We start from the raw sequence: 11,995 nt of genomic DNA, 5'->3' as shown, positions 1-11,995 counted from the left end.
CTAGGTCATGTTGTCCGGATGGATGAAAACACTCCAGCTCTGAAAGCGTTCGACGCAGTACCCGCCGCGGGAGGCAGAGGAAGAGGAAGACCTCCACTCCGTTGGAAGGACCAAGTGGAGAAGGACCTGGCCTCGCTTGGAATATCCAATTGGGGCCACGTAGCGAAGAGAAGAAACGACTGGCGCGCTGTTGTTGACTCGGCTATAATCGCGTAAGCGGTGTCTACGCCAGTAAAGAAGAAGAAGAAGAAAATTATCAAAAGTAGTAGTAGTATACAGAAATGATACAATAATATTCGCAATTCAGATACCAAGAACATTTTTTCAAATTAAGATTGAATAACCCCAATGCCAAATAGAAATAAATTACAGATTATTGAAAAAGAAAAATTCGTTATAAAAATTGACGTAAACTATTTTGGTTATGTAGAAAATAAAGCATTTAAAAATCTAAAATTGAGTAAAAGCTGCATATTTTCAAATACTTGCGAATTTAAATATAATAACAAAACATCAATACAAGAAATAAGCGATTACACAATATTAATAAGAAATGCAAAAAATGATGCAATAAAACAAAACTGCGATGACAGAAAAATTGTATTAAAAAATAACTATATAATCAAATTTATAAATTGTAAAATGGAAATTTTAAAACAAGATTTTAAAAATAATAAAACAGAATATATTCATACAATTACATATATACCCTGCCGAAAAATTAAACCAAAGCTACACACCAAAATTAAAATACCATAAAAATGTATCTATGGTACATATTAATATAACATTGATAATCATTGTAATGGTAGTAGGAGCAATCCTAGTAATATTATATAAAGGAAAAAGCAACAACAAAAAAATTGTAAATACAAGAACTCAGGATAGTTCAAACAGTTACGCTGGGGGAGTTGCGTCGTCAAACGACTTCACCACTTTCAAACTTGTCGATATACCAAAAAAGACAAGTATTTTCTAAATATTTTTCATTCCTATAAAATGTAAGTTGAATCTTCAGATTCAACTACATACATACATATTAACATGCATAAATACATAAATAAAGAAATATGCATAAGCAAGTAATCATCTTTTAAATTCCTTCAAAAATGAAATCCAATGCCACTGTTATTATTTGATATGTTTATTTAAGATATGCCGGGTCGTTGATGCTGAGGAATGTCAAGTCAGCACAACGGCTCCAAGTAAATTTAGCAAATAAGATTTTTATAAAGAATAAAATGATTATTAATAAACTGAACGGCAAGCCGCACAGTACGGAAAATTAGCCGGAGTTTTTTATTCAAACGGAAAATATGTAATTTCTGATAAATTACATATAATATCGTAATTCGCGCAGGCAACGAAGAAAATTACAACGCAAGGTTATTGGTACATAATAAAAAAAGGCCCGTCTGTACAAACTGGCATTGACCGCTACGTTAATATAAAAAGGAAATTAAGTCCTTCAAAGTCAGCGGTCAATCCTAAAAAGTTTCAAGGCGGCACACCAAATAAAAATAAAACGGAAGTTTTAAATGGCAATAGATTTGCCATACTAAGCAATGGTTCAGACGACGATGCGATATATTTGTGCGAACGTAGCACTAATACTCTTGTTGCGAAATTAAGTAAAATTGTAGGTACTAACAATTTTCATCCAATATATAACTTGAAATATTTGCTGCATCGTAGAGTAACTGTTGAATAAGCACATAAAAGAAACAGTCCGGTACAACGTACTAACTGCCAAGAATATGGGCATACTAAATCATATTGCACTCTACGCAGTGTTTGTGTGGTATGTGATGATTTACATGCCATTTCAAAATGCACCCTTAAGAAAGAAGAATTAAATAAAAAATGCAGCAATTGTGGAGGAAATCACACTGTTAACTACAGGGGTTGTCCTGTATATAAAGATTTGAAATCGAAATTGTCTTGAATGCCGTGCTTGAATGCCCTGTTCAAGCACGTCGTAACCAAAAGTTACCAACACCCCGTATTGAAATTATAGCAACCTCAGAGAAAAGTTCAAATCCTATTACTTCTATCAATAATAATATGAAAGCTTTGCAATACGGTGAAAGGCAACACTGTGCAAATGCTAAAAAATGTGTAATTATGGCAACACTTAATATCTGTAAACACGGAATACTTTTGTTATTGTGCATGGAATGAAAATTGTGTAAAATGTAAAATGCTTATTTTAAACAAATAACTAAATAATTACTAAAACATAAATATGTAGAAACAATGTAATGAAGTATAAGTGCATAAAAAGTGCATAACATGAAATAAATAATTACTAGAAATCGAGAAATTGCAAGATAAAATTTGCAAAATTTTCAACTTTAAATGCAAATATCTCGAAAACTATAAGTTTGCGGCGGCAACAATTACATATTTTCTTAATCTGGAGCATCAGCCCTATTCAACCATATCACTTTTAACCCTGAAATCGTGGGATGGTATACTAAAGTTTCCCCATCATCCGGATGGAAAGACGCTGGTGGCACGGCAGAAATCGTTTAAATCACTATGCTTGCTCTAGAATCTCGTGCTACTCCACAGTTATAAGCTACAACAATATCACTAAAAACTCGGGGTTGTGACTTAAACCTTACGGCTATATACTGTCCAGCTCGTTTTAAAATTACAGAGAGCGAATTTAAAGACTTCTTTGGAACACTATGTCAAAGATTTGTAGTAGGTGGAGATTACAACGCAAAACACACGTACTGGGGCTCACGTCTTATTAATCCGAAAGGACGACAGTTGTTCTACACTATTATGAATAAGCATAATAAGCTGGATATCTACTAGTAAGCCGACATACTGGCCCAGTGATAGAAAAAATATACCAGATTTAATAGATTTTGCTGTAGTCAAATATATAGACAGATCGCTTATGACTAGGGATGGCAACGATTAATCATTTGATTAAATTAATCGATTATTTTCATTCAATTTACGATTTAATTGCATCGAAACACCTTTTCTAATTACTCGAGTAATTGTAAAATAATCGCAAACAGCATTTTGAAATTTAATACATTTTATGTTCATCTAAGTTAGCGTACAAGGGTCGAAAGTGGTCGCATCAGTCATTAATGACTGGAAACGGTGTAAACATAGTTAAATTATAATATGTCAACGTAGTTTAATATCAACAAATAAATGTCTGGTAACACTGTATTTACAATTAAGTCAAACGCATTTTACGTTCAGTTGTTTGAAGAGCAATGGCGCCCGTTAAAAGCGAAGTGTGGAAATTTTTTAATAAAATAAGCAATAACTACGTTAAATGTCAACTTTGCTGCAAAAATTAAAAATTTTCTAATAACACATCAAATATGTATGATGCAGCATTTAAAATTAAAGCATGCAACTGTAGCCTGCAAATTGGTGGTAAGTTGGAGCAATCGGTATTACATTTTAAATTTCTTCTAGTTATACATATATAATTATATGTGTACAAATTAGACTCCGCAATCTAGAGTCAATGTTTCCCTAAGTGATGATGACACTGGCACTATGATTGAAATTGCCGAGTTGCAGCAGCAAACCAATTAATGAAAGCCCTTTGAGTGAGGGGCCAAGCTTCTGCAGCAAGAAACCGAATGGAAGCAGCATGAGAGAGCTACCCAGCTGTAGCAGTAAAATTCCTCAACCCCTCATTTCTAAAGTCTTCCAAAATATTGAAAACTTTTCGCTTCATGGCTCAAAGAACCAAAAGCTGCAGCATGGAATAGTGGAAATGGTTATCAAGGATAATCTACCTTTTGACTTTGTTGAAGGTATATTAAAATACTTACATTACAAAACAAATTGATAAATAATGACGCTTTTTGTTCATTTGTTTTTTAAAAGGTAAAAGCTTTTTAAGTTTCATTAAACAACATTTCCCTCTTTACAAAGTCCTAACAAGAAATACCATCAAGGCACACATTGAAAAAATGTACGAGGAAGAAAAAAAAAATGTGTTTGTTTGTTTGTATTTGAGTTTAACGACAGATATCTGGACTGAAGTAGAAATGAATAGCATGCTTGGTGTGACCATTCATGGTGTAAATGGAACGAAGCAATTTAATGGAACAATTGGCGTTTATAAATAAACGGAAGCACATACTGAAAGACTTTTCTATTGACGACAAACAAGTAATGGCTGTAGTGACCGACAATGGCGCAAACATCGTAAAAGCAGTACGTGATTCATTTGGCGAAAAACGCCATATTCCTTGCTTTGTATACACCCTCATTTTGGGATGTGAAAAATCACTGAACAGTCCTGAAGTAAATGCAGTTGTTGTAAAATGCAAAGAAATAGTTAAGTGGTTAAAAATAAGTGTTAAAGCTAATGATCATCTTCGAAATATGTACATAAGCTGCTGCCGAGTAGCTGAAGGCAAAATGCTAAAGCCAATTTTGGACGTAAAAACATGTTGGAATTTGACCTACTACATGCTTGAACGGTACATTAAACTATGTTCATATATTAAACAAATACTGACATCAAACATTCCTTTTTGCTAGCTGCATCAACATTACTCGACCCGAGATTCAAAATAATTCGTTTCAAAGATCCATTAGCGTTGTCCCCAGTTATAAAGTTTTTACGTACTGAAATAACAGTTGCAGATGATACTATGGAAACGGCAGCGAGTCGTCAGTAGAATCTGTAGAGGATGAGTTTGACCTCTGGGCTCCTCACAAAACTCTAGTGCACAGAAGAAGGAGGAAGGACAACGATTTTACATCTCCACAAGATCAATTGAGCTTTTATTTGAATTGTCAGGTATTAGAACTAAGTCGAAACACTATTGATGCTTGGGAAGAAATGAAAACCGTTTACCCAGTACCAGCTGAGCGGCTTTGTTCAAAAGCGGGTGCAACTGCGACCGAAAAACGCAATCGTTTGACAACAAAACGTTTATCGAAATTGCTTTTTCTTTAAACTTTGTTGAACAGAGAATACATTTTCTTGACGTCAATGAATATATTTTTATTTATGCTAAGACAAATGAATTTTTATTACTATATTTTAATTTTATTTCCGTTTCCGTTTTTGTTTTTGTGTATATACCAACATAATTTGAATGTCTGAAATAAGAATATAGTCTCTTATATCTTATTGGTTTTATTTTTACGCAAAGTTGCAAAACGTAGTCTTTCAAGCAAGAGGCAATTCTTTTACTTTAAGATTGCAGTACATATTTTGAAAAATTTAATGTCATTGCGCTACTTAACTTCAAATATAGGCCATTTTCTCTTTTTGGATATGTCTGGGACTCTGTGATAGAGCATTATAATACAAGATTCGCCGCTGAAATTGGTGGTGATCTTTATGCAATTTAGTATTATTTAAAAACATTGGATTTAATCGATTTTTTTTACATTAATTGCAATTATTTTTTTTTACATCTTGCAATAAATCATTTGATTATTTAATCGATTAAAAAAAATAATTTGCCATCCCTACTTATGACAGCTGATACATGTACAGACTTATCATCTGATCATTCTCCTGTACTAATAAAGTTATACGAACAGCCCATGATATTTGAGCCAAAAGTTTCACTAACATCACATAAAACTAACTGGTTGAAGTATAGAACGTATATCAGCAGCCACATCAATATTGATTGCAAAATAAATACAGGAAAAAGACATTGATAAACATTAGAGAATTTAATGACGTAATAACTAATGAAGCTGTATTGGCAACACCAAAAAGAAACAATAAACCAATTGGTTTTAGAAAGATCACCAACAATGAAATAGAGAAACTTGTAAATAAGAAAAGGCGAGCTAGGCGTGAATGGCAGTTAAATCGCTCCCCTTCAACTGAAATCTGCTGTACGAAAATTAAAAAAAGCGCTTAAACTCGAGGAAGAACACAACACTGAAAATTATATAAAGAAACTCTGTCTTTCAAGCCACCACTAGATTGCAACATGCCTCTAAGACAAATGAATGGTAATTGGGCACGTAGTGATGAGGATAAGACAAATTGCTTTGCAAATCAACTAGAAAAGGTATTTCAACCCAATTGCCCAAAGAACAACTTTAAGTTGCCAACCTTGCCCAATACCGCAAACGAGTCGCTTGTGTCTATTAGGACTTCTACTTCTGAAATTACTAGAATAATAAAAGAACTTAACCCGAAAAAGTCACCAGGACATAATATTATACCAAAAATGCTAAATAAGTTACCAAATATTGCTGTAAAAGTGCTCTCTTAATCTCGGATACTATCCTAATTCATGGAAAAGGTCGCAGATAGAAAAACCTGGGAAGGAATCAGTCTTCTACCCTATCTTTCTAAAATATTTGAAAAATGGTTAATATCAAAGATGACTCCTTTCCTCCACGAAAATAATATAATACCAACGCACCAATTCGGGTTTCGTGAAAAATCATAGTACGATAGAGCAAGTAAATAAGAAAGCATTTGAGCACAGAGTTCAGCTATATTTCTAGAAGTGGCTCAGGCGTTTGATAAGGTGTGGCATGACGGACCTTTATATAAAATTAAAAAATGTTCTACCTTTAGAATTGTTTAAAACATTGGCGTCTTATTTAAAAAAATAGAAAATTTATGGTAAAAGTGAGAGATTTCCAATCTAAAGAACGACAGATAAGGGCTGGTGTACTCCAGGGCAGGGTTTTATATTATATACAGCAAATCTTCCAACAGCTAACAATGTATTAGCTTAAACTTTTGCGGACGACACAGCTATAGTAAGCCGTAACAAATGCTACATAATAGCATGAAGAATATTAGCCGATCATGACGTATAAACGTGAATAAACAAAAGTGTAAGCATAATACATTTTCGAAAGAAGATAGTGATGTCAATGAAATTTCTTGGGTAGTCGAATTTGGATGTATGGTATTCAACTCTGGCACATGATATTGATATTCACAAAGATATTCATTTACCTAGACTAAAGAAATAAGTAAGTAAAAGTTCTCGCAAGTGAGGAAAGTTTTCTGATTGCCATTCACTTGGGAGTGGCCAGAAAAGATTCTTTTACATACGGCTCAAGCATCTCCCGACTTGTCCAAGAAATGCGATGGACGGGACAAGGACGGAAGCAAGTAGATTCTTGTGGGATTTGCTACAGTGACCATATAAAGGAGCGCAAATCCGGTGAGGGACCAAAGATGCCTCCTATGAGCGCTTGGAGCGCATTTATGAGCGATGGATTGCCGGCTGAGCTATTCAAACACGGTGGCGAAGAACTGATAAAGAGCATGCATCAGCCCTTTTGTAAAATATGGTCTTACGAAAGCATGCCCAACGATTGGAATTTAAGTTTACTCTGCTCAATCCACAAAAAGAGAGACCCCACAATCTGCGCCAACTACCGTGGGATAACTCTCCTAAATATCGCATATAAGGTTCTATCAAGCGTATTGTTAAAAAGAATAAAGCCCACCGTCAACAAAACTGACTGGACCTTATCAGTGTGGCTTTAGACTTGGAAAATCAACAACCAACTAGATATTCACCATGTGACAAATCTTGGAAAAGACCCGTGGGAAGCGAATCGACGCACACACCACCTCTTCGTCGATTTCAAAGCTTCTTTTGACAGCACGAAAAGGAGCTGTCTTAAAACCTCGATGTCTGAATTTGGTATCTCCGCAAAACTAATACGTCCGCGTAAACTGACCTGACTGGAAGGAACTTTCCCAGCCGTTCGATACAAATCGAGGTTTCAGACAAAGCGACTCCCTTTCGTGTGACTTCTTCAATCTGCTCTTGGAGAAAATAATTTGAGCTGCATAACTTAATCGAGCAGGTGCAATCTTTTATAAGAGTGTATAGCTGCTGGTGTATGCCGATGATATTGATATCATTGGCCTCAACATTCCCGCTGTTAGTTCTGCTTTCTCCAAACTGGATAAGGAGCGAAGAAGATGGATCTGGCAGTGAACGAGAGCAAGACAAAATATCTCCCGTACTCAAACAACAGTCGCGACTAGGCTTTCACGTCACTGTTCACAGTCATAACTTCGAAGTCGTAGATAATCTCGTCGATATTTCACTACCGGTGATTTTTTCACTGTGATTAAAAAATCGCATATCGCAACTGCGATCACATTTTATAAATAGCAGTTAGACCCTGTGATTTTCGATAGCAGTTTGAACCTGTGAATTACGATAACAAGTGGATTTTGTGAAGTGCGATTGCGATAGCAGATCACAATAAACTTGTGAAACTGTGATTTAATAGACACCGCTTACGCGATTATAGCCGAGTCAACAATAGCGCGCCAGTCGTTCCTTCTCTTCGCTACGTGGCGCCAATTGGATATTCCAAGCGAAACCAGGTCCTTCTCCACTTGGTCCTTCCAACGGAGTGGAGGTCTTCCTCTTCCTCTGCTTCCCGCGGCGGGTACTGCGTCGAATACTTTCTGAGCTAGAGTGTTTCATCATATGTCAATGTCGTCGTATATCTCGTACAGTGGGGGGTCTCCTTTTTTATGGATTGGGCATAGCACACTTAAATTCCAATTGTTGGGCATACATTCGTCCGACCATATTTTGCAAAGAAGCTGATGCATGCACCGTATCAGCTCTTCGCCGCCGTATTTGAATAGCTCGGCCGGCAATCCATCGGCCCCTGCCGCTTTGTTGTTTTTCAGTCGGGCAATTGCTATTCGAACTTCTTCATGGTCGGGCAATGGAACGCCTGCTCCATCGTCATCGATTGGGGTATCGGGTTCGCCTTCTCCTGGTGTTGTGCGTACACTGCCATTCAGCAGGCTGGAGAAGTGTTCCCTCCATAATTTAAGTATGCTCTGGGCATCGGTGGCTAGATCACCTTGGGGGGTTCTACAAGAGTATGCTCCGGTCTTGAAACCTTCTGTAAGTCGCCGCATCTTTTCGTAGAATTTTCGAGCATTACCCCTGTCCGCCAGCTTATCGAGCTGTTCGTACTCACGCATTTCGGCCTCTTTCTTCTTCTGTCTGCAAATGCGTCTCGCTTCCCTCTTCAACTCTCGGTATCTATCCCATTACGCACGTGTTGTGGTCGATCGTAACGTTGCGAGGTAGGCAGCCTGTTTTCTCTCCGCTGCGACACGGCACTCCTCGTCGTGCCAGCTGTTCTTTTGCACTTTCCGAAAACCAATGGTTTCGGTTGCAGCTGTACGTAAGGAGTTTGAAATGCCGTTCCACAGTTCCCTTATACCGAGTTGTTGACGAGTGCTCTCAGAGAGCAGGAGTGCAAGCCGAGTAGAAAATCGTTCGGCTGTCTGTTGTGATTGCAGCTTCTCGACGTCGAACCTTCCTTGTGTTTGTTGGCGTGCGTTTTTTGCTGCACGGAGGCGGGTGCGAATTTTGGTTGCAACAATATAGTGGTCCGAGTCGATGTTAGGACCTCGGAGCGCACGCACATCTAAAACACTGGAGACGTGTCTGCCGTCTATCACAACATGATCGATCTGGTTGGAGGTTTTTCGAGCCGGAGACAACCAGGTAGCTTGATGTATCTTCTTATGCTGGAATCTAGTACAGATAACCATATTTCCGGCCCCGGCGAAGTCGATCAGCCTCAACCCATTTGGGGATGTTTCCTCGTGGAGGCTGAATTTACCGACCGTAGTGCCAAAGATACCTTCTTTGCCCACCCTGGCGTTGAAGTCGCCAAGCACGATTTTGACATCGTGGCGGGGGCATCTCTCATAAGTGCGCTCCAAGCACTCATAAAAGGCATCTTTGGTCACATCGTCCTTCTCTTCCGTCGGGGCGTGGCAAATCAGCGATATGTTGAAGAACCTCGCTTTGATGCGGATTGTGGCTAGACGTTCATTCACCGCAGTGAATGATAGTACTCGGCGACGGAGTCTCTCTCCCACCACGAATCCAACACCAAACTTGCGCTTCTTTATATGGCCACTGTAGTAGATGTCACAAGGACCTACTCGTCTCTGTCCTTGTCCCGTCCATCGCATTTCTTGGACGGCGGTGATGTCAGCCTTTATTTTCACGAGGACATCAACCAGCTGGGCAGCGGCACCTTCCTAATTAAGGGACCGGACATTCCAGGTGCATGCCCTTAGTTCGTAGTCCTTATTTCGTTTGCCATGGTCGTCATCAAAAGGGGGGTTTCTCATCCGAGGCTTATAGTTGATTTTCATTGGGGGTGTTTTTTTACGTGGCGGGTCCCAAACCCAGCGCACAACCCTAAGTAGGGGATATTTCGCCTTCTCACTTTAGCTCACCTTCAAACGGATATTCTTAGGCTACCCAGAGGATACTTGGTCAAAGACCGGAAGTCGTGAGCGGCTTGAGTCATATGTAAAAGAATCGGTTCTGGCCACTCCCAAGTGAATGGCGATTAGAGAACTTTCCTCACTTGCGTGAACTTACGCGTACACGCGATCACAATATCAAATAGCAGAAAAGTAGCAGCTTTCTTCAGGGTATTGCTATTTTTCGTCATAGCGGTTTGAAGTTTTGAGTGTAATATTCTTATAATTTTTAATAATGGCAGGAAATGTATCAAGAAAAAGAAGTGAAGTATGGCAGATGTTTGAAGTGGTAGATGAAATATATATATATGTATGCAAAATGCAATATTTGCAAATCAAAAATTTCATATAAATCATCTTTAACAAATTAAAAAAAAAAAACATGTACAGAATAGACATCCTACAGTGGTCATTAGTTTTTCTTTGAAAATATTAAAAGTGGGTATTCTAAACAAACAAATGATCAACCACACTAATGGTAATTGTAGAAATATGTGAAAGCCATACCAACATACAAAGTACAGAAAACTTTGCTATACGCTCTAAGTGTCAGGTAGCCGAACCGCTCCAACATTTGCGAAAATGTAATGAAAAGAAAAGCGGAAAAACTTGACTCGAGTTATAGGACCCAAAAGAGAATTTGCCGCCAATAACTACAAAAGGTTTTCGTCGTTCCGACGACAGTCGGATCTACGTAACTGGAACGGACCCGGACTTTTATTCGGCCAAACACTGTCAAATCGGAAGAATCTGCCGATTGAACGTCGACTTAGTTGCGATCGCAATCGCAATAAAAAATCATAGTGATTTAAAAATAGCAATCACTGAAATCAGAGATATCGCAATATCGCTCATCTCTAGAACCAACATTAACACCAACAACAATGTAAGCTTCGAAATATAAGGCAGGACAACTCTTGCCAACAGGTGTTACTTTGGACTGAGTAAGCAATTGAGAAGTAAAGTCCTCTCTCAACGAACAAAAATCAAACTCTATAAGTCCCCCATTATTCCCGTTCTGCTATATTGGTGCAGAGGCTTGGATGATGACAACATCTGATGAGTCGGCCTTAGGAGTTGTTGAAAGAAAGGTTCTGCAGAAGATTAATGGGCCTTTGCACAGTGGCCAAAAAAAGTAAAGATAGACGACAGATCAGGTGGAGAAGGACCTGGCTTCGCTTGACATTTTCAATAGGCGCCACGTTGCAAAAAGAAGAAACGATTGGCGCGCTGTTGTTAACTCGGCTATAATCGCGTTAGCGGTGTCTACGCCAGTAAAGAAGAAGAAGAATACTTTGCTAAAGTCCTGTTATCAAACCCGCTTAAAAAGAAATCTACCAGACTTACAAGTTCTTAACTTACCCTAATATGCGGTTGAATTAGTATTTTTGCAAGTTCTCGTGATTCCAAGCGACGAGATGGTGAACACTTTCGAATAATTTCGTCGCAAATTTGTTTATTATTTAAATTTGCCGGCAATATATCAGAAGTTGCCTGAAAAAAATTAAAAGATATAATATTTATATATCATTATATATGTATGCACATATCGCTCATTTGCTGCAAGACCGGCATAAGACAAAAAAATCGATATTCCAGAAAACGCGTTTAAAGTTTTCAACTGACTACAACCTTACACGGTGACTCCAACCTTACACCTCTTCTCAAGCGGAGCATATAAGAGGTATTCATATGAATTTTTCACTCAACTGAAATATGATATAA

General features: G+C 37.9%; 2 protein-coding genes across 7 annotated transcripts in view; both read right to left on the bottom strand.

Annotated features, from left to right (window-relative positions):
• Nucleotides 1-11,995, bottom strand: part of LOC125775367 (uncharacterized) — a 915,975-nt gene that overhangs the window by 9,265 nt on the left and 894,715 nt on the right. The window lies entirely within an intron of this gene.
• LOC105225273 (protein PALS2) overlaps nt 1-11,995 on the bottom strand; it is a 195,094-nt gene that overhangs the window by 130,839 nt on the left and 52,260 nt on the right. For all 6 annotated transcript variants that reach the window (XM_049462593.1, XM_049462592.1, XM_049462595.1 and 3 more), the window contains one exon: nt 11,633-11,764. Coding sequence is in view for 5 of the 6 variants with exons in the window: in XM_049462592.1 (XP_049318549.1) it covers nt 11,633-11,764 (132 nt within the window). In the remaining variant the exon portion in view is untranslated. The remainder of the gene's footprint in view (nt 1-11,632; nt 11,765-11,995) is intronic.

Source organism: Bactrocera dorsalis, chromosome 1 (genome assembly GCF_023373825.1).
Source record: "Bactrocera dorsalis isolate Fly_Bdor chromosome 1, ASM2337382v1, whole genome shotgun sequence".
Lineage (NCBI taxonomy): Eukaryota > Metazoa > Arthropoda > Insecta > Diptera > Tephritidae > Bactrocera > Bactrocera dorsalis.
Note: the sequence above shows the minus strand (reverse complement) of the source record. Positions and strands in the feature narration are given on the sequence as shown.